Below are 23,170 nucleotides of genomic sequence, written 5' to 3'. Positions count from 1 at the left end.
CCACTGCTTCGTTGAATTGATGTTGATGTCTTACATAGTAATTTAACTTTTTACACATGGCCTTTTTCCCTAACAAGATTATGAACTTTTGAAGAAAGAAGCCTTGCCTTGACTTCTTTGTGTCTCTCTTAGCACCTTTTATACTATTTTGCAGGTCATCAAATTTAAGTAAACATATATAATTTGGATTCTAATTTTATCTCATTTCAGAAGTGGTTAGGAGACCCTTTGAAGCTGATGCCCACAACTAGACTAGACTGTAAGGTCTCTGTGGGCATTTAGCTCACCACTGTAGATGGTCCCAGAACATAGCAGTGCCGGGCACTCAGGGGGGGCTCAGTAATGCCAGTTCTTTGTGCTCACATTTCAGTGTGTACTGTTGTTCAGCATCAGTGAAGCAGCAGCACCTACAAGAGGGGTGGCCATATTCCTGGTTGTCCATCATAATTGGTGATTGTTCCATCATCATCTGATGTCTTGTCATAAATATTGATAATGCCTCAGTGCCCCAGTTTGGACAATAAATTATATGGTCACTTACCCTAAAATTGAAGGAAACTGAGATGCTACTTCACTGATTGTTTTCACCTTGACCTTTTGTCAGTGTTTTGTTCTGGTTTGTTGGCTTTTAGTGTGTTTTTATCTTTTCTTCTGAATCCTATCAGGGTCTCTCTTACCCTGTTTGGATCCAGTTAGGTTTCCATGTATACCAAATTCAGTGATGCAGAAACACAGGTTAAACGTAATAAAATGATCTTCTTCTCTTTATCCCACATAAAAGATGCTTCAAGGCTTTGTTTTTTTTTACTAACATGCAGTCTGTTTCTTGCATCATTGCTGGCATCTAAGCAGTGTTGGAAAGGGCAGACTTGTGTCTGGAATGAAGGAAGAGCGCACATTTTGTGAAATCATATAATATATAAAAATTTGAGTTCTTTGGGAGTTTGGGGCCAGAAATAAATCTAAAGTAATAAATGGTGTATTGGCTCATATCTAAGGAGAGCCACCAATAATTAATTCTTAATTTTTGTGTGGATACTTCAGAAGATATTATATAATTAAAGCAACATTCTTATGTCATTTCTGTTGAATTTGAAGCCCTCCAATTCTTTAGATTGTATTTATGATAAAAATTTGATTTTTTTTCCCTTTCTGACTTACCCTCCTCTTCTCTCCTACTTTTTAAAGTGTTTGTATCCTTTTAATTTTAAAATACAGCTCTCTGGCTTTTTTCTGTCACCTTTTAGTTGAATAATTCTTCCAATTATGTGTTAGGAGTCCTATTTACTTCAGGGCTTAAAGTCTATACTTATTTTTGATACAAATGAGTTAAATGGAAAAAGTAAGATTTTTGATATTTGTAATTGGGCACTACTTATTCTTTAACTCATGTTTCATTTTTATGTATGATCGTGGAATTAATCATAGTATAGTAATACAAGGAGCAAAATGTGTACTCTCACCTGAAAGGAGCTTGTAGTTGCAGTCTATTTGGGTAACATCACACATACACATGGAACAGCTGAAGAGTAACTTTAAGGTGGTTTATAAACAAGTGAGGGATTATAATATTTAAATCATAAAGGTCAGCTCTTAGGCACTTCAACAAAGTAAAGCAAGACAGTTATTTACAGAGGACTTTGGAGAGGGGGTGATTCTTTTCTCCTTGAAGATAGTATAAGTAGATTGCTGGAGGGTGAAGGGGGCTCTCTAGGCAATGAGGAGTTTGATTCCAGTCCTCGTGGTAGAAATCAGCATGGGTAGGAGACTGACCTGACAGGAGTAGCCTTTTATTTAGGGGGCAGCTGAGAGTGTACTGGAAAGGCTGTGATGAAAGCCAGAATGGCAAGGACTACATGGCAACCTTTATGCAGAACAAAGCCGAGTACAGGAAACAGACCAGAGGAGCTATTCTGACTGAATCTGGGGAGAGTCTGGGTCTCACAGCTCCCCCTGACCAGTTCTCCTCCCCTTCGCCCCTGGGGGTTCCCAGGGAAGGTCAGGTCACTTCCTCTCACCACGGAGGCCTCTGTAAAAACCAGTTTTGTTCTCCTTTCCACAATGTTGTCTCCATAGCATATTGGTCAACAGATAGTATAAAATTCTAAAATTATACTCTTTCCTCTTGTGCTGTTTGTATAAGATATCCAAATCCATTAAGCAGAATCTTATTAGAATGAAAAAGCAATATTATTATAAAATGTTAGCAATTTTGAGCTTATTTACTTTCAGCTTTGTTTCATAGAATAAAATTTGCCAGACGTCAAGTGATAAAATGTTTGAGTTGGTTCCAGATGGAATTTAACCTGTACTCTTCTGAGCATGAAAGAGAACATGTTTTCTTGAAGAGTTGGTCTTAGAGAATTTTTTCACTAAGCAGAAGTTGGCTTTTCTAAAATACTAGGGTTTAAAGAGATCAACATCAACAGCTGCCTTTACTCATCTGCTCTGTCTACATCAGTGTCATGGGTTCCCACAGCACAGCAGTGAGCAGGACTTCCTGCTCCCTTCATCTTCTGGGAGAAGGATCAAAATATCATTCCCTAATCTGATAATGTACTCAGCACTGGATAAGCGTAGCAAGCTGTGTGAGGCAGTTTCATGGTGGCTATTCAGCTTGGTGTTTGCCTTGGCTCCAGGATAGAAAGCAGCAGTATGTGTCTGTGACCTGGGGAGCAGCTTCCTGAAAAAGTACTGTGATCATTTCCTAGGGCTCCTGTAACGGTACCGCAGAATGGGTGGCCTAAACAACAGAAATGTATTGTCTCGCAGTTATGGAAGCTGGAAGTTTGAGTTCAAGGTGCTGGCAGGATTAATTCCGTCTGAAGAAGTGAGAAAGAATCTGTTCCACGCCTCTCTTCTAGCTTCTGGTGGTTTGCTGGCAATCTTTGGTGTTCCTTGGCTTGTAAATGTGTCACCTGATTTCTGCCTTCATCTTCATATGGCGTTCTCCCAGTGTGCATGTCTGCATCCAAAATTCCCCTTCTTATAAGAACATCAGTCATTATTGGATTAGGGGCCATCCTACTGCAGTATAACCTCATCTTAACTAATTATATCTGCAATGACCCTGTTTCCAAATAAGGTCACATTCTAAAGTACTGGGAGAATTTTAACATATGAATTTGAGGAGACACAATTCAACCCTTGGCAAGTGCTTAGCCCAATATTACATCCTTTTCCATACTGCTTCCATCAGTGTAGACTATGGCTGCCCCAAGGTCTGATTCTGACAGAAGGTGAGGAATTTACCCTGGCCACCTACCCTTGCCCCCTCTGAGACTATAGAACCCAGAAACCTGGCTTGGAGCCACATGGCCACCAAGTTTTGATAAGATGACTTCCTTCTGGATTTACACCAGGGAACCTCCTTTTACTTCTTCTGTATGGGGAGTGAAGTTAGGCATGGCCATTTTGGGGTGAGTCTCAGCCCCCCACTGGAACTGCATTCATGGCTTTCTGTTTCACGTGTCTATGGCCCAGGCCATGGCCTCCTCTGTGGGCTTGATTTAAAGATGGTCTTTGCACAAAGGTTAACTAACTGGAGAGTTAACATGTGTAAACAAATTGATACTCCCTTTCTTTCTAATCTGCTTTTAGTCTGTTTCTTACTTCTTCATTCTCTTGAAGATATTTATGTTTAAATAAAGGTTTTCTCCCTCACAGCCTGACTTGTCCATCTGCTTGATTCTTGCAGTGAAGTCTTAACCCTCTGTTTGTTTGTCTTCTCACAGCTTGTTGCCATGGGGATGATTATAAGATGGCACATTTCAACACCAACTTCAAAGCACCCTGAAAGAGATGGAGAAAATGGGCAGGATAGAAATGTGCTCTTAGCTGAGCACGTATCTCTGATTATTATCAAAAGTGCAATGGCAGGAGAGTTTGGAGTAATAGGGGATATGTATTGTTTTAAGTATGTGTCAAATGGCTCCCCAAGACAGGCCTCCTCTTATCTAAGGGATAACAACGTTAGACACCCAGGAATTGGCTCTCAGGAGGATGAGCCCTTGTGATTGACAATTGAAAGAATGCTTTGTGCTGAAGAAGCATGGTGCGTTCAACCCTTTGCAAGGTTGAGTTGGTTCTAGAAGTGGTGGCTTGCTTTCTGGGTCCCGTTGTCATGCCTGACAACCTGGGAAAGTGTCTAAGGTGTCTGGAGGGAGATGAAACACTGAGTTGCCTATCAGCCTGGTGATATTTTCTGTCGTTCTTTGAGTCAGGGAAATATCTCAAAGAGATAAAAAGAGAAATGCTTACATTCTTTATTTTTCTAGAGAAGACTGTGGCACAATAATTAACCTATGTCACATATTGTTTAGAGGGCACAGAGGATATCACCGTGGTCCAAGCTCCAGACATCCAAGTATTTGAAGGGAAATTGCCATCATTTGGCTTCATTGTTATTCAGGTGCCAAGATGCCTTAGCCAGCACAATCAGCCTGTGACTGTGTGTGGTTTTTAAAGTGAAAACATCCATTTTTATTTTGTAATTTATTTTCTCTTGTTATTATATTTTAGATAAAAATATATACCCTGGAAGAGCATGACCTTTTATCTGTTTGGGTTGAAAAGCATGTGGAAAGACCAGCACACTTGACTTACCATCTCCTGTCTGACTTTACCAAGAGACCTTTGTGGGACCCTCATTTCGTGTAAGAATACATTTAAAGTATTTTCTTAAGCAACTCTGACTTCATGTAAAAGATGACATCCATGTTGCAGTCCATCTCCATTGCCCAGTGTATGACCCATTGCATATTAATTAAAGAGTATGTTTTAAAACTTGCCCTGCACAGAAAACTGCATCAAGTGCTACTGAGAGACGTAAAAACAAAAATTTTCTTAATACTTCGTTTAGCATTTATATTGAGTTAATGTGCTTTACCCACATCTGTTGTACTCCTCCCAAAAAACTCTTCAAGTTTGATATTATTCCCACTCAACGAGAGAGGTTCTGAGACTTGCCAAGATTGCACAGGCAGGAAAGCAACAGAACCCAAATTGGAACCCAGATCCATCAGGGTTTGCATTCCACACGCTTGCACACAGCTTCAGTGTACTTGAGAAAGTGATTACCTAATTGTCTTCCCACTTTCCACTCTGGATATTTAATTAGCGGTTCCTTCTTTTTCTGTGAAGCAGCACTCCCTGGTGAGAAGCTGAGACGAAGCTGTGTGAGTAACTGAAGTCAAAGGCATTCCTGCCAGCTTTTCCTGTCTGATCAGGGCCCACTGTCAGCCTCAGTCTCTTCCTTCTGTTACTTTCTGTCTCCTGCATCCCAATCCGGCCTCTTCCATTCTTACTCCTTTCCTGGATTGCAAGGCACCTGCACTGACTGGGTCTGATTACACTCAGGCCACACCCCCTCCTCCAAGAAGTTCCAGCTCCTGGGGCTACATATAGCACTCTAGGGCCTCACTGGGCGTCTTGCTGAAAGGGAAGGACTGGTGAGATGGGCTTCCTATTTATTAAACGTTACCATTTACTTCCTAATCTTGATGAAGTAGAAGCTCATTTTTAAAATGACTAAACCTTGGGGGCACTGGGGTGGCTCAGTCAGCTAAGCATCTGACTTTGGCTCAGGTCATGATTTCAGGGTTCATGAGTTCGAGCCCCACATCAAGCTCTCTGCTGTCAGCACAGAGCCTGCTTCGGATCCTCTGTTCCCTTCTCTTTCTGCCCCTCCCCCACTTGTTCTCTCTCTCTCTCTCTCTCTCTCTCTCTCTCTCTCAAAAACAAAGAAGACATTTAAAAATAAAATAAAATGGCTAAACCTGGGACACCTGGATGGCTCAGTCGGTTAAATGTCCAGCTCTTGATCTTGGCTCAGGTCATGATCTCATGATTCTTGGGTTCAAGCCCCACATTGGGCTCTGCACTGACAGCATGGAACCTGCTTGGGATTCTCTCTCTCTCTTTCTCTCTCTCTGCTCCTCCCCTGCTTGCTCTCTCGCTCCCAAAAATAAACTTTAAAATAAAATAAAATGCCTAAACCTGATTATGATTAATACCATGTAAGAGGCAATATAATATCACTAAAGTGAAACACCTTTGGGGTCATGTGTTACATTTGCATAGATGCCAGAATAATACTTCATGGTTAATGCTATCATGATAAAACATTCTGAGAGAAGAGGAAATATTTCATGATTTTCTTGCATCAATATTTGTAGATATTCTGTAGGTACAAAGCTTTTATCAAGAACAATGCCTAAATTTTGGTGTTACTATTTCCTATGTCACCTGACATTCCAGCCAAACTGAACTTGAATGAAGGGAGGAATGAATGAATGAATGCTTACTTGTCTTGTGTACCTACTGTGATTCAGGCCAGGTGTTTTCATTTAATCCTCACAATAACCCCATAGGTATGGGGTTTTAATTTTACAAATGAAAAAAACAAAGTGACTTACCTAACATAACATTGATATGAAGTGTGTGTATGGGATTCAAAGACAAAGATGTTTGGCTCTGAACTTAGTACTCTTTCAGTGTACCATATTAATTTACCTGAGTCCTTCCTTGACATCCAAACAATTCACTAGTCTTCAAATATTGTTACCTGATTCTAGAGAAAAATTATTTTGTGTTAAACAACCATAAATGCTGTTCTCTGAAGTGTTGAGGGCAGTGACTTTAGAATCACACACCTACCAGTCTCTCCATCACACGCATAATTATTCCTGCTGACCAAACAGCTTCCTAAAGACGGACTTTGAGAAATAATGCTGGCTTTGGCAGGATAGTTATGTAAGCAGAAGAGTGAATGTGGACCTCAGTAATGAAGTTTTACAAATAAACAAAAGAAGCGAATGCCTTATTCAAGCAGGTAGAAAAGTGTGGCCTTTCTTTCACTGTTGTATTTACATAGGTCCTGTGAAGTCATAAACTGGGTGAGTGAAGGTGATCAGATATATTATATCACTTGTCCTATAGTGAATGGTGACAAACCCAAAGACTTGGTAGTACTTGTATCACGAAGAAGGCCTCTCAAAGATGGGTGAGTATATGCAATTCAAGTGCTGTATTGTTTTATAGAAGAGGGTAAAATGAAAAAGTTGATAAGAAAAGAAGGCAGTATAGGCATTTCTGATCTTGAATGATGTGCATCTGAATTTTTTCTAGATGGACCTTTAGTTATCATTTAAAAACATCATCTATTAAATGCTGCCTGTGTGCAAAGCACCATGCAAGATTCCTAAAGCAGTTCCTTTCCTTTTGCTGTATGCACATATAAAATTGGTATTTAGCAAACCTTGGGAACCTTCCAGTATCAGTAAGAATGCAATGTGACTACCAAATAAAACATTAGGAATAGGTTTAGAATTTACAAAGGCTCAATTGTGCTAGACATGCAAAATGTCTGGCTGCTAGGTAGGGCTGTTGATCGGAGTGTTTGTCCATGACTTCTCTGTGGGCATTGGACTTTTCATGGCACAATGTCTGTGTTCTAAAGAGAAGTGTCCTACGAGTCAGTGTTCAAATAAATAAGAGGTAGAAGCTTCCAGGACAGTTAAAGTCTACACCTGGAACTGGCCAGCATGATTTCCCATGTGAAAGCTGGCCTATAAGAATAATCGAACATGTGTGAATATTATTAATGCACATGGATGTTCAGTATAGTACCATTTATTATGGAAAAAGAAATGGACATAAACTGAGGGTCCATCTTATAAATTATGGTAGAGCCATATTGCAGAGTACTATGCCATCATTTTTTTTAAATGTTTATTTTTGAGAGACCAGAGCATGAGTGGGGGAGGGGGAGAGGGAGACAGAGGAGCCCAGGGGTAGAGAGGGAGACAGAGTATCCAAAACAGGCTGCAGGCTCTGAGCTGTCAGCACAGAGTGCAATGCAGGGCTGGAACTCTGGAAGGGCGAGTTCATGAACTGAGCCAAAGTCGCATGTTCAACCAATGGAGCCACCCAGGCATCCTGCCATCATTAAAAAAGATGAAGTAGCTATAGAGGTGCTGATACAGAAATACCTCCAAAGATTTATTGTTAGGTGAAAAATCAAACTATAGACCGATATTTATTAAATGATAATATTTATGCAAAAATCTATATTTGCATTTGCTTACATCAATGTTATATATTTATAAAAAGGTCCGGAAGGCTACAGAGCAAAATATTAACAGTGTTCATCTCCAGGATGAGAATGGACTGTGGCTAGGGTGGACTGAGGAAGACTGTTTTCTAGTCTATAAGGTTCTCTGTTGTGTGAAGTTTCTTTAAATCAATGGGTTTTGTTTTGTTTTGTTTTTCAATTAAAAAAAGAGAAGAGCCTGAAATTACAACTCATTAGGGCATACATAATAAAGCATGCTTGGAAGTTGATTCCACTTTGTAGAGTTACGCAAAGTATTAAGTAATTCTTACACAGGCAGAAAACACCTGTGGCCCTTATTACCTTTCCTACACTTGAATGTAGTCTACTTGAATGTAGATCCCTCGTCTAGAAGATCTGGGTCTCTATAGTTTCACTTTTACCTACGTAAATAAGGTTAATTAACTCTAGAAATTTATTTTCTAACAAATGTTTTAATCTCTCACAATAACTTAGAAAACGTCCTTTCATTTTTCAGTAGCACTTACACGGTAGCAGTGAAATCGGTTCTTCTGCCTTCAGTCCCCCCTTGTCCACACTACATCAGAAGTGAAATCATATGTGCTGGATTTCTCATCCGTGCTATTGACAGCAGCTCCTGTACCGTAAGTTTGATGGAACATCTGCACATGAATTTGCTACTGCAGATATAGAGAGAAGGCTTTTACCCACATTCCCTAATTAATTGAAATTCTGTCATGTGTCCACATCAGGGGAATCCTGAGGTCATCCTTGTAGATCATTCCAGAAAGTCCCCAGAAGATTACGGTCATAGCCTTCCCTATACCAACAAGATTCAGATCCCTGCTGAAAGAAGCTCGAAGTCAATAAATAATTAAAATAATGTATTTTCTTTTTGAAACAGGTATCATACTTCAACCAGATTTCTGCTAGCATCTCTCCTTACTTTGCTGGAAATCTTGGTGGCTGGTCAAAATCCATAGAAGAGACAGCAGCCTCTTGTATAAAATTCATAGAGAATGCTACTGATGGTGGGTTGATAAACACATTTTAAATGGTAAACTGTCACTTACTTCCAGTTTTATTTACCACTTTCAATTCCGCATACCCTTAGCCCTGACACTTTGGCAAGCTTTGGGGCCACAAAGTAATTTAATATTGGCTTAAGCAAAATGCAGTTAGGAAGGGGTTAAAAAATAAAATTCATCTCAGGTCAAACACCAGTGATTTGGATAGCATTATTTAAAGAGCTTTAAAACTGTTTTACATTGTCTGTGGCTCTGCTTCCTTCCAGGGACACAGGCAGTGGGAATTGCCCATATTCAATTTTGTGTGTCCTGTAAAATGGTACAAATATGGTTTAAAATGATCATAAGCATGTTTAGGCTACGGAGATGAAACATGTGTTCTGTTTAAAATTGTATAAAATTTTACAAAATAAAAAATGGTAAGTTGGCTAGGTGATTAATAGTGTGGGATTGTTCCATATATGGCGGATATCTGTATGTCAGGAGCAACTGACAAGATGTATTACATAGTTTAGAGCTTTAAATTAGGAAGACATTAAAACATAATGGAATCCAATCAATTTTAGTAATAGAAACTACTTTACTAGTGTCATTTAACATATATTCAAGGTGGCTGGCCAATTTAGTATCTATTGCTATATATACACACAGAAAAGTACCTGCACAATGTGATGTCGCAGAGAAAGAATATTAACTGAGCTCTTCTTTCATAACCATTACATTAGCACTTTATTCCCTAGACTTCAGCATTCATTACTCTACTCTGTGATTTGTCTTTACTCGTAAGACAAACCAGCATATGTCAAGTTAGCCTCCTCTACAAGACAGCATTTAAAAGTTGAAGGACTTCTTCATTAGAGTTTAGAGCACTTAAGAGGTTAGGTACATCCTGCTGTATGTCAGATCTCTACCTCTGCTTCCCCAGCCTACCCGCTTCCCCAACCCGTCCACTCACCCAGCCTAGGTCTGGTTGTTAATTAGTTTTATTCCGTGTCAGCAGGTTTTCATTTACATAAACTTTGGACTGTGCTCCAATTTTATGAATTAACACTTACATACATTAAGGGTGAATATGTAGATTTAAATGCCTATACATTTCAGAAGCAGAAAAATTTTTTAGAATATTTTTAGATTTTAAAAAGCAAAAAAAAAATTAGCTATAATGGAGTTACTTAACTAAAATTTTGTATGGTAAAATTTCACACCTCTCCTACAATTGAGACACTTCCAACCTCTGCCTGTCGTAGGTCTTTGAATTTATATTGTTTTGAAAATTACTGCAGTAATGACCTGAGGTATTGGTGGAACATCCAAGTAGGAACTGTAATTGAGGATATTAGGGCCAGATGGATTTAGGAGTCAGCCATAGAAAAGTGAATGATAAGCTTGTAAGAGGTGACATTTCCAAAGGACTGAAGGAAGAGTGATTAATGACCAAGTCTTAGGCGATTCAGTAGAATATTTTTAAAGTGTAATAAAATATCTGATATTTTTCTGATATACTGATATTTCTGATATGCATCTCTCCCCAAGTCTCCTCTCCATCCTAAAGCCTCATTAGAAAGCACGTGACCTTGTCTTCATCTCTGTTACAATCCCTAGTGCCTAAGAGAGTACCAGGAATACAGCAGGTACTTGGGAAATATTTAATGCTTGCCTTCCTCACTGGAGACAGGTTTTGACTGGCCAGAGTCCTTGACACCTGATAGGATAGGTGAAATAAATCTGAGTGTGTTTGGGCTAAATGACTAAGGCAGCATTGCTATCCTTTTCCAGCTACATGACTTGTGTGATTTCTTTTAAATGACACTCCTTTCCTTATATTCTGGGATGCTGAGTTGTATTCTGTCATGTTTTCCTCTCACACCAAAAGTAAAACAACAGCTCTTATTAAGACTAGAACTGTTGAGCTTTGCAGACATTAAAACAGAGAAAAGTGTTTCTTATTTGGTAAATATTTTGCTTTTGAAGCTACAGTAACTAATCACAGCTGTTTCCTTTAGTTACAAATGTATCCAATCAGGTAAAATTCCAAATGAAACACACAATCCACTAGAGTCATTCCATTACAATATGAGCCCTAGCCTTGTGAAATACATGTATTAAGTATGCATGTATTCATAAAATCCAACAAAGAAGCTAATGGGTCTCTGATTAGCATTCTAACTCTATTATGGTGATACCTGCATCTCACCCAGACTCATCTAAAACACATGAACAAAATGCTATTAAGTGTGATATACAGTCTGTTAAGTAACATCATTCTGGTTAAATACCCCAAAATAATTTTGGCTAGAATTTCACTCTTGAAAATCCAGGACAAAGAAGGAGCTGTTGTTAACGTATTCTTCTATGTTACCTCAATAATTTGTACTTCTTTATGTCAAAACTAAAACAAAAATTAACCAAAATTAATCTCATCTAGAATTCATAAAAAGATTGTGTTCCCAAAGGGATTATCTGGACATAAACAGACAATGGCTAGTTCAATCCAGAATGAGGTATTCAGAAAAATAAGTACATAGCAAATGATTTTTGAATTAAATATTTTAAAAATACAGTATTGTGGCAACTTATAAATTCCTAATATAGTAATAAATTGATATTTTGAACCAAGAAAACAATATAACCAAAACTTCATTTCTAAACGCAAAAGTTATACTTTGTTTAAGGGTGGTTCACATTAATGCATAGTTTTTAAGAAAAAGATGACTGTTACAATCAAGTATGTAACCACTTAGTTATACCTAAGTTCTACCTGTTAAATATATTCTTTTAGAGAATCCAATTTAAAAATCTTATACTTTTCTTCAGTGATTTTCTCCAGTGAGAGAGGCACTTTTTAATGGACAGCACTCAGGAAACTATCTGACCATATGCACATCATACTGATGTCTACAACACAGGTCTCCAAGGGAGCTCAGCTCCAGTGTGTGAGGTAGGCCCAGTTCAAAGTAGCTCACAATGAGGCGGTAACTAATGATAGTACTAATCATTATCAAAAATTAACAACTTTAGGTATCTTTGTTTTGGGTTTCTGTGGTTCAGGCACATCCAAAATTTCTTCATAGTCTGCACTCATTCCCATTGCCCAGCGACCAACTGTGACCATTCGATCTGTTAAGGAATGAAAGTTAGAATGTAAGAAAAATGGTAATCAAATACATCCACCCAGATTGGTACTAGCTGAGCAAAGGAATTAGTTTTGACATGAATAATCACAAGGAGGGAAGACTCCATCACTAAAGGAGAGTGAGCAATTCTGTAATTGATTATAACACTTGATTTTGGAGTACCACAGGCAATTTCTCATCCCAATTAGGGAAATGCAGCAACTGCTTTGCAATGCAGAAATTGATGAGAAAGCTCTTTCATTCTTTCCCAGAGTTCATCATTATAGAGTCAATGAATTCTAAGACTCTGTAAACAGTAAGACTTATGAAGCATCAGTTTTAAATGCACAAGATTCCACCTGTGAAATTATACAACATCTGCTTGTCAGTCTTGTCATTTGGGAATGGCAATCCTCCCAGGAGGGAGAATTCAAACTCCACTTCCATTATTTCAGTCTCACTGGCTACAATGTAGTGAAGACCATCTTCTTCTAGACAAGATCATAAACAAGAACTCTTGGTTTTCAAATTTAAGTGTTCGGGGAGGAAGAATGGGCAGACTTACTGGGTAGTACTGTGACTATCTGAAATAAAAAGAAATGTGTTTTTCCTTAAGAAGGACTACTGCTATCCTATCTTGCATTCTTTTGCTCAAGATTATCATCATTCTAATTTAGGTAAACTAATATAATAATGGTCTCCACTTCCCCCCAAATCTGCAATAGGTATAGCAAACATTTATGAAGTTTTTGGTGACAAAGGGTATTTCATTAGGAAGAAAATGTATCTGGCCAGATAGTGTACCTAACACAATTTTAATATTTTTGGCAGTTTTTACAACCAGCTCTGAGTCCTTCAGGTATACACAAAGCAAAGCATATATGAGGATGGTAATCATAAAAATATTGAGTTATTTTCATATTTCTGATTTTCTCTTAGTGAATCAGTATTTTTCTTTTAGTAACAGAATTGGCTCCATTATTAAATTCATTAGTTGCCAAATATGAATGTTTATGAATACAATGCTTTATAAAATCAAGGTCTTCTAGGACTTAGTGGTCACTTTTTTTTTCCTCACCTAATAATACTAGCTAACACTCAGCTAATACTATTGTGTCTACTCCTGACAGAGAAATGATTAAGTCATCACTGTAGTAGGAAACCAGGTTGCCTTAAAATCAGTGGTACCTCAATGAACTCTTCATAAAAAATTTCAAGAAAAACAAAGAATACTAATCCCACCCCTTCTAATGGAGGCCAAGAGATCTCACCTGAATTCTGGCTCTCAGGGCAATCTTTCTTAAAATGTTCCACAGAGCCACAAAGTCTGCAGCAACCACCTATTAAAAGAACAAAGTCACTGAAAATCTCTCATACTTAGAAGGGGTTATAATGTCTCAAAACACTTTTCTTATTTGGTCCTCACAACTTTGTCAGTTGTAAAGGTAGTTGAAAACAGGAACATAGGTAGGTGCCACCACTCCAGTTAGTAAGTCCATCGTCCATTCCTTTTGATCTCACAGAGCACTGAACTGTACCTACCCACCACTTCTCGTACCTGGCCTTCAGGGGAGAAGGAGGAAAGAGAAGAGAGATATAACGGAAGAAGATACGTGTCCTCTGGAGTGTTCGAGAGCCACTGCACACAAGACTAGACCTTAAACCATGATTAGATAGGCAAAGTGTTGTGAACTGTTGAACCTGTAGGCAAAAGTTGTGTCCAGATGCATTTTTTGAGGAGGATGTCTGTAATTCTTATCAAATAAATGACCAATAACCTCAAAAAAGGTTAGGACCCACTGCTCATCTGTACAGGTCAGACAAGGGTGAGCAGTTACAAAAGGAATGAAATTAACTTTTGTTTTAGGGCCTTCTGACTGCCAGGCAGCCTCATCCTAATAAAAATGCCTGTCTGCCTACTTTAAGCAACATTCCAGATTGTGAATTACAACACATATGGTTTCTAAGATTAGCTTAATGGTCAAACACTGTTACTTAATGGTCAAGCATTGTAAGTATGACATGCTTATAATGTTAAGTGACTTATCCAGAAAAATGACCCTACAGGATGTAAACATAGCTGAATTCTCACTTCTGTGTGATCTGTTTTCTTTGCTGCACTTTTTAAAAATACCTAGTCATTTTGCGTAACCATCCAAAACCATCTTTGCCCATTACTCATGTCATCTGACCTGTGTCATAAGTTCAAAACTGAAAGACACCTTTGGGCATTTTCCAGGGTTAGGCTTCCTTACTGTTGTAGATGTCATAGTGAAATAGAAGAGGTACTTTTGAACAATATATTTTAATTCTCATAGCTCTTCAAGGTAAATACCATAGTTCATCATATCGAATACACTATTGATTATAATTATTTTACATACCTCTCAGGAAAAAAAATCTGCCAATTACATGTCAGTCACCAATGGTAAGATACATTCTGAGTACAGGGACATGAAAATGTGAAATAACGTTCATCTTAGAGTCCATGAGATACAGTTTGTCATCTCCATTTTATAGGCGAGGGAGGAAATTGAGATGAGAGAAATTAAATGACTCAGCCAGAGTCCCACAACTAGTGAGTGGTGGTACTGGAGCTGTAACTGGTCAGCTTGATTCCAAAAGCTGTGCCTTTTCACTGGACTTGTCCCATGGAACCCAGGACATGACACACAAGAGATGTCTAGAATCTGATGGTACCAGCTATCACATGAGCACATTATTCACATTACCAGAAAATTTCCTCCTTAAAGCTTTAGAGATCACAGACTTTATTCAGGGACCTTAATATGTTAGCTGAGCTACAGATAAGAAAGTTACAGGATCCCATGCTAGACAACTGACCAAGGAAAACACTCAGAAATAAAAATTACTACAAATATTGAAGAATGTGTACCAGCCCATCTATCCAAAATGGTATGCTAGCCTGTGATTAAATTCACACTAATTTTTAAATCTTATATTAGCTTGAGATATAATCCCTTTACTTCTGTTATGTTTAAAAGTAGATATTTATAACCTACTCCCACAAATGATGCTGAAAGCACAATGCTTGAAATACACACTTTAGTTATTTCTGATTTGACTAATACATCCTCATATTACACATCAACTCCAGTACAAAGAATAGTTTGATAAAAATTAAAATTCTCAAGGTTTTGTTATTTGTTCAAGAATTTATTCAAGAACTGATTGAGTACAAATTAAATCACAACTCTACATAGTAACTCACCTTTTCTGACATATAAAGTTAACAGTACTCACCATCAGCATAAAGTCCTTTGGGATTATCAGGACAAGATCTGGACAGATGTCCCATTTCCCCACAAACAAAACATTTTGCGAAAGGAAATTCACCTGTAAGGATCAACATTTCCTATTAAGTTGGCTAAGTATAGAACAAGTCATGTAATTCATATTATTTTAAATACCCTGAAAACCCCTATTTTTAATACAACTTAGAATTCAGTCTTGATTTCAAAATATTAAGTGGCATACTCATGATAAATTCTATCCAGAAAAAAAACCCAGTTGGTTACGTATTGGCCACTTCTGACATTAACCAAATCAAAAAACGATAGAAAATGTACCAAGAGCTGGGTCTACTTTGGCTTTGCACTTGGTTATTTCATGCTCTGTGGACCCACACCGGTAACATATTCCAGTGCCCATATCTTGATTCTCAAGGGCGGCTGGGCAATCTGCAATTCCATGGCCGGGTTTTCTACAATGGAAACATACCTGAGAAAACAAAATATGAGTTTCCATGTTGCAAAACTACAGTGGCTTTATCAATTCTTGTTATAAAAAATATCTTTAAAACATTTGTCATTTGTGGGGCACCAGGATGGCTCAGAAGGTTGTGTGTCTGCCTCTTGATTTTGGCTCAGGTCATGATTTCTCAGTTCATGAGACTGAGCCCTGTGTAGGGCTCTGCTATAATAGCAAGGAGCCTGCTTGGGATTCTCTCTCCTCTCTCTGCCCCTCTCCCGCCTCACATTCTCTCTCTCAAAATAAATAAATAAACATTAAGGAAAAAAAAAAGGGGGGGGGTGCCTGGGTGGATCAGTCAGTTAAGCGTCCAACTCTTGATTTTGGCTCAGGTCATCATCTCATGATTCATGAGACTGAACCCTGGTCAGGCTCTGTGCTAACAGTGCAAAACCTGCTTGGGATTCCCTCTCCTCTCTCTCTCCTCTGTCCCTGTCCCCTTGAGCACACGCACATGCGCACATGCTTTCTCTTAAAACAAACTTAAAAAAAGATGCTTTACAAATCTAGTACACAAGAGCAATCATACTCTGGCTAATGTGTGTGTGTGTGTGTGTGTGTGTGTGCGTGTGTGTGTGAATGTATGAATAATAGTTTTGACTTACATAAAGTAACCGTTTGGTGGAAGCGATGATCTTACCATTGCATTTTTCTTTGCTGCTTGTCTTTTTAGTCTTCTTTCTTCCCGGCGACTATCTTTCTTTAAAGCAACTGCAATTTCTTCCCTTACCTCCTGACTGTCTGTTGCTATCCTCTCTCCATTATGAACCATCTGTGGGTTTTGCCTTAAGTATTCCAGGAATCCATTTACATCTTCATTTAAGTACTCCTTTTTCTTTTTGTTCTTTTTGTGTTTTGCTTGAGGCGTATCATTTTTAGCAGAGAGCCTATTGGCTTCAAGTTGTTTACTTTTTGGTAGGTTTTGGCCTTCTCCCTCAAGGGACCCCTTCTTCATGTCCTCCCATGATGTTGCAGCCAAAGGTCTCTTGTTACGTGTGGTAGTAACTCGTGCCCACCTGGTCATGATTTCATCAAAGTTACCTTATCAAACTTTAAGACAAGCATGGCTGGTTAATAACCATTTAAAAAAACCCCACTAAATATACATAGTGTATCACATTATGCCTATATGTTGACGCTTTAATTATTAAAACACTTTTTACTTCGTGTATATTTAATTCTGTAACATGCTGCATAGATATGCCTATGAAGTAAATCTAGCCCTTACCAGAGAAGCTACCACACCAGATAAAGAAACACGTATATAAATGCTTAAAACTGTAAAACAATTCAAGAAAAAAATTACTTTGTAAAATATTATGTATCACATAGTGATACAAGTGAATGAAGTTACTCTTCCCAATTCTGAAGTTTTCCTGGCTGTTTCCCGTCTGTAAGTCCCAGGTCTACTTTCTCCCCATCATATTGCTTAGTCTGTCAGTTCAAAGCAATCAATTTGCATAGCAAATTAAGTATACAGAAATCCTGTCCTTGACGCAAAGTTTGTCATTACAAGTCTTCCCAACAGACTGACAAGTGTTTGCGGTCACGTGATAATGCTGGTCTTCTAATTAGAGAATAAACTGCTTCCAGCCCAGCGGTTTCAAATCATTTTCAATTAAGCCGCGCCCCTTTTAGGGCGGCACCCCGTGTACCAACCAGAGTTAAAACTTCAGCTCTCGTCTTCAGTAACATCCGCAACACAAGCCGAAGGGTGGAGTCAATGAATAGGTGAGACGTTGCACGCTACTCTACATGCCACGCGCGCACACTCATCATTGCAGAGCCTGCGACTATCACTGTAGGGGCTGGAGCTATTCAGGAGGTGGACTAGCATTACCCTGAGTACCCGTGAAGGGGGAAGCTTTGGGTAAGAAGGCCGAGGCGGCGGGACCCACTCCCACGGCGGGGGCCCCAGTGGGGCTAGACGCGCCAGCTCAAGCAGTTAGCACCCCACAGCTGAGACCGACCCCTGCGCCCGCGCCCTCAGCGGGCCGCGCAGCTCGGCATTCCAAACCCATGTGGCGCTGAGGGCTGTTAGGGGCCTAGCAGTCAGTCGCTGTGCCTTCCCATCACGTCCCTGGGAACGAACGGGAGGACTCCACAGCACCTGGCGGTCCCGGGGTCCTATCTCGCTCAGCCTTGCACAAATTCTTACCGCGCATGAATCCTCCAGGGCAGCCGAGTTAGCGAACCAGAGAAGTCTCTCCCCCTGAGACCGAGTCGGCACTGGAGACCGGAAATGCGTTGTCGCTGAGAGCGCGTCACTTCCGGAGGGCCAAGTTAGTCCTGCAGGCGGGTGCTAGGGTCTCTTCCTGGGCGGGTAAATGAATATGAGTAAATATTTGTGGAGCGTCTAGCGTTTGAAAGGTGCAGCGCTGCACAACGAGGACACAGAGATGAAGTGTGTCTGGAACCCACAACTAGTTGGAAGAGATGCACGGCAGGATTGGGGGGAGGCGGTGGAAAACACTGGGAAGACTTCCTTGAGAAGGTGACCTTTGAACTGTACTTTGAAAAGCAAAAATCTGGTGAAATTTGGGGCGGGAGTGAGTTAAGGGCTTTCCAGGCAGATGTAAGGTAAAGTCATAGCATAGTGGTAGTGGGTCACTGTGATAGAAATATAAAAGAGACGTTTAGGGCCCTAGTTGGTGGAAGTCGGTGACTAATTGTCCTGCCACTGCTAGTTCAGTGGAAATAATTCTAGTTTGTAGTCATACAAGTTCTCTTTAAGAGGAAAACCCTAGCCTCTTAATTCATTGTCTCAACAACCTCTCCCAAACAGCTACCACCACAAGTTGTACTTTGTGGGAAAAATGGCATTATTACACCAACTCAGTTCACTAGGTCTGCCACTTTGATGCCCAGCATCGTGATCAATCCATTTTACCCCTTAAGTATCTGTCCACTTTATCTCAACTGCCACCGACTTTGTGCCAGGCTTCATCTCATCTCACCTGGATTACTGGTAGCTGGTCTGGGCATCCACTGTTTTCACCACTTCTTGGAATCCCTTTCCATGCCTTAGCCAAGTGAACTTTTAAAGATGTAAATCAGATTGTTATTCTTCTGCTTTAAATCCTTTAATAGTTTCCTGTTGTTCTTAAGATGAACTCCAACCTTAACTTGGTATTAAATCCTTGACTACTTCCCTATCCTCAGCCTGCACAATTTCCTCTTCTTTGACCAGTTTCTCAGTTTCTCACATGCTGCATGTACCTTGCTATCTCCAGGCCTTTACATATGCTGCTCTCTTTGTATGGTGCTTTTCTTCTAGTTAAATATTTCACCTTCAGGGCTTTACACATTATATTCTTAAGTAAGCTTTCCTGTACCCCTCCCTGCTCCCCCCCCCCTCCCCCGCCATTAGACCAATCCCCTATTGTAAGCTCATGGCAATCTTTGTTTACAATGCTTCAAATTAGTAATTACATAATTAATTGTGAATAAGTTGTTTATTGTCTTCCCACTGCCTAGTATATATAGTTGGTGCTCAGTACGTTTTTGTTAACTAAGTGAAGAGTAATACGTTTCAATGCTTGTTACAGCAAAGTCGAAAGTGACCTGGTTTTCTTTAGGAGGAAAGATGAAAGTCAGTGTTGTAGGAATACTAGGATTTGGTATGGTGAATATCAGAAATATCCTAGGTTTTACAGTGGGGGAAGATTTAAAAGGTAAAAAATTCCTCCAGCTCTTGAAGAGAGGGAGCTTCCTAAAAGTTGTATGATCATCCTCTTCATACCATGTTCTCAACCAGCTGGCTTCAAGGTCTAAGCACCAACCTAGTGACATTTCATAAAGAGGTTTTCTTTTGTAGAAGCCAGGTACTTGCATGTAATGTACACCACTAGAGGGTGCATTCAACTAAAACTTGTCTTTTTAGTATTATGTTGAATTTTAAACTCAAAAATTATTCATTTCCTGGCAGTGAAAGAACATGATCTCAAATTGTTTTTGTGGAAATATACCAAGTGAAGATTAGTAATTAAGTAAATAGGTCATAGAAATGCTGTGGGGTTCAGAAGAAAATATTACTGTCAATACTAATAATAGCTAACTTTCATTGAACATTTTATAGGTACCTAGCACTGTGTGCTGAATGCTTTACAATCATTGCTTCCTTCACCCAGTATCCTGAGAGGTAGGTACTATTCTCCATTTTTACAATGAAGAAACAAGCTCATAAAGATGAAGTAACTCACCCAATGTCACACATCTAGTAAGAGGTAGAGTCAGGACTTGAACCAAGATCCCTGTTCAAAAGTGTGACCTTCCCTACATTGCAGTACTGCAGGGGATTGCCTGCCTGCCTGCTTGACCCACTTTAAAACAGACTTAAGTTATCCATGTCCATATAATACTTTATTTTCTTAGGATGTATTCACTTTATTAAGTCTTATCTATTCAGATATTATTGAAATACTACAAATATGCTATTTTCATAACACTATCATCCACAGGGTAAATGTTAAGTGAGGGGCTAAAGTTTCAGTTATGAAGTGCTGAAGTACCTCATTTTTAGAAAATTGTGAAGTGTATTATGCATACAGAAAGCAATATAAAACATCTGAAGTAATTACAAAACACAAGTTCATGTAAACACTACCCAGCTTAAGAAGCTGGCCATTGCCAGATTATGTTAATGTAATTTTTTACATGGGCAACACATTTTTATGTTTCAAACAAAATAGTTATGATGATGTAAGATTTCTATAAACCAACTCTCATCCTGATAACTAGAAATTCTGGGAAAAATATAAAATTCACTGTGTGAGGATCCTGAAGAGTAAATAAAAGCAGACCCTTGCGGAGGGGAGTCAAACTTTGAAGAAGCAACTAGCACATGGGTTAGTGTGTGTGTGTGTGTGTGTGTGTGTGTGTGTGTGTGTGTTTGCACTGAAAATGGGCCACAGTCAAAAAGTGCATGAGCAGTTAAAACTATAATAGAAAGCCTGCTGGGCGCCTCGCTGGCTCAGTCAGTTAAGTGTCTGACTTCAGCTCAGGTCATGGTCCCATGGCTCCTGAGTTCGATCCCCGTGTCAGGCTCTGTGGGGACAGCTCAGAGCCTGGTGCCTACTTCAGATTCTGTGTCTTCTCTCTCTGCCCCAACCCCGCTCATGCTCTGTCTGTCTCTCAAAAATGAATACATGTTAAAAATTTTTTAAAAATTTTAAGAAAGCCTGCCATCATTTTTCTGGCTGCAGGAACCAGAGAAAAAAAGCAATTAACAGCCATACCGGGATAGTGAGGAGGAATTTTGAAAGGGAGAGAGCCATAAAAAGGATGCTTCTACTTCTATACATGAAGTGTTGAGCAGGCTCTGACCCCACATGCACAAGACAAGCTCAGAGGCTTAAAGAAATGAACTGAGATTTGAATGGCCACTCACAAAAAATGAGACAAAGCCCATAATGCCAGTCTAAACAAGTTAATTGCCTTCTTAAATGTTTTTTTCATGAGGAATAAACCAATTCAGAGTATATACAAAATAACATCCACAATGTCCAGGATAAAAGTCCAGAATGTAAACTTAGCCTTGGTTCAGTGATACTTTGAATTCTGGTCTTCCATAATTTGCCTGCTACTACTTATTTTTTAAGTCTTCAAATAGCTGATCTATGCTTTATAGATGCATTCAGTGGGCGACACAGGGTGGAGTGTGCTCAATTCATCTTACCTGAAATTGGAACCACTCCCATTAGAATTTTGAAGCTTCACTCTTTTTTTTTTATTATTTAAAAAATTGTTTTGATGTTTATTTTTGAGAGAGACAGAGCTTGAGCCGGCGGGGGGGGGGGGGGGGGGGGGGGGGGCAGAGAAAGAGGGAGACACAGAATCTGAAGCAGGCTCCAGGCTCTGAGCTGTCAGCACAGAGCCCGACGTGGGGCTTGAACCCATGGACTGTGAGATCATGACCTGAGCCAAAGTTGGATGCCCAACCGACTGAGCCACCCAGGCGCCCCTTGAAGCTTCACTCTTGATTAGATTGTCTCAGAGTGAGAGGTGCTTGGATAAGCCTAGATGCTGCAGAACTAGGAGTGTCTAAGGCCCAGCCTCAGGGAGCTGGCCCTCTAACTGAGTCTCAAACGAGTGTGAGCAGCTTCAAAACAAGCTGTTTGGGGTAACTGGGTGGCTCATTCGGTTAAATGCCTGACTCTTGATCTCAGCACAGGTCATGATCTCACAGTTCATGGGTTTGGGTCCCACATTGGGCTCCACTGACAGCGTCAAGCCTGCTTGGGATTCTCTCTCTCTCTCTCTCTCTCTCTCTCAAAATAAATAAATGTAAAAAACAAGCTGTTTAACTGTAATTTGGAATGGAAGATAGTGAATCTAGAAAGGATGGGTGGGACCAGATTTTGTCAATTGAAGTGTTTTTTTAATGCTAAATCAAAGTGTTTGCATTTTGGGGCACCTGGGTGGCTCAGTCAGTTAAGTATCTGACTTTGGCTCAGGTCATGATCTATCTCAAGGTTCAGGAGTTCAAGCTTCGCGTCAGCCTCTGTGCTGACAGCTCAGAGCCTGGAGCCTGCTTCTGGATTCTTTCTCTCCCTCTCTCTCTGCCCCTCCCCAACTTGCGCTCTCTCTGTCTCTCTCTCAAAAATAAACAAACATTAAAAAAAAACAAAAAACAAAATGTTTGCATTTTGTCCTTGACAGCTTAAGCAATGAAGAACTATACATATTTTTTTAGATTATACAGTGCATCTCCTAAGATAGATGTAGAGAAGAGGGTTATGTATAGTACAAATGTGTACCCAGTGCAGTGCTCAGAACACTGACACCTGCTGAACTTCTTTGGAATCTACAGAAAAATACATCTAGAGAGAGAGGAAAGAATTAATGACCCTACTGTTGAAAATAAAAAAGAGGTCCAGACCAGTGACATTCTAACAGCTGCTTTCTTCAAAATCTGTCAAGCATTTAAGCTGCTTTAGAACCCTTACAATAAGGCTAATAGGTAAAGAAATTGAATTCCTTTTTTCTTCTTAGCATTTTACAAATGCTCTTTAATGAATATGCATTACATTTAGAATTATTTTTTTAGGTTTTTATTTTTTATTTTTATTTTTTTTAATATATGAAATTTATTGTCAAATTGGTTTCCATACAACACCCAGTGCTCATCCCAAAAGATGCCCTCTTCATTACCCATCACCCACCCTCCCCTCCCTCCCACCCCC

The 23,170-nt window shown here is 39.5% G+C and overlaps 2 protein-coding genes and 1 long non-coding RNA gene across 7 annotated transcripts in view; 2 read left to right on the top strand and 1 right to left on the bottom strand.

Annotated features, from left to right (window-relative positions):
* Window positions 1-9,136, top strand: part of ACOT12 (acyl-CoA thioesterase 12) — a 59,293-nt gene extending 50,157 nt beyond the window's left edge. For 2 of the 3 annotated variants that reach the window (XM_049649731.1, XM_049649733.1), the window contains exons 12-15: window positions 4,522-4,655; window positions 6,875-7,003; window positions 8,592-8,718; window positions 8,979-9,136. In XM_049649731.1, coding sequence (XP_049505688.1) covers window positions 4,522-4,655; window positions 6,875-7,003; window positions 8,592-8,718; window positions 8,979-9,128 — 540 coding nt within the window. In that variant the 3' untranslated portion in view covers window positions 9,129-9,136. The remainder of the gene's footprint in view (window positions 1-4,521; window positions 4,656-6,874; window positions 7,004-8,591; window positions 8,719-8,978) is intronic. The other variant, XM_049649732.1, reaches the window with a different exon arrangement.
* Window positions 9,137-9,682: 546 nt separating this feature from the next.
* On the bottom strand, window positions 9,683-18,230 carry ZCCHC9 (zinc finger CCHC-type containing 9). 2 transcript variants are annotated; one of them, XM_049649737.1, is made up of 5 exons: window positions 16,627-17,726; window positions 15,806-15,956; window positions 15,480-15,572; window positions 13,487-13,555; window positions 9,683-12,219 (listed from the first exon to the last, which is right to left on the bottom strand). In XM_049649737.1, the coding sequence occupies exons 1-5, from the start codon at window positions 17,008-17,010 to the stop codon at window positions 12,101-12,103; spliced, it is 816 nt and encodes a 271-aa protein (XP_049505694.1). In that variant the 5' UTR covers window positions 17,011-17,726; the 3' UTR covers window positions 9,683-12,100. The 2 variants fall into 2 exon arrangements, with proteins under 2 accessions (XP_049505694.1, XP_049505693.1); XM_049649736.1 differs by lacking the exon at window positions 9,683-12,219 and adding an exon at window positions 18,145-18,230 and having other exon boundaries at window positions 13,175-13,555; window positions 16,627-17,036.
* LOC125935791 (uncharacterized) overlaps window positions 18,224-23,170 on the top strand; it is a 36,716-nt gene continuing 31,769 nt past the window's right edge. For both annotated transcript variants that reach the window (XR_007461791.1, XR_007461792.1), the window contains exons 1-2: window positions 18,224-18,480; window positions 20,065-20,127. This is a non-coding gene — a long non-coding RNA (uncharacterized LOC125935791). The remainder of the gene's footprint in view (window positions 18,481-20,064; window positions 20,128-23,170) is intronic.

Source organism: Panthera uncia (genome assembly GCF_023721935.1).
Source record: "Panthera uncia isolate 11264 chromosome A1 unlocalized genomic scaffold, Puncia_PCG_1.0 HiC_scaffold_17, whole genome shotgun sequence".
Lineage (NCBI taxonomy): Eukaryota > Metazoa > Chordata > Mammalia > Carnivora > Felidae > Panthera > Panthera uncia.
The sequence above is the reverse complement of the archived record's forward strand: the minus strand, read 5'-3'. Positions and strand labels throughout refer to the sequence as shown.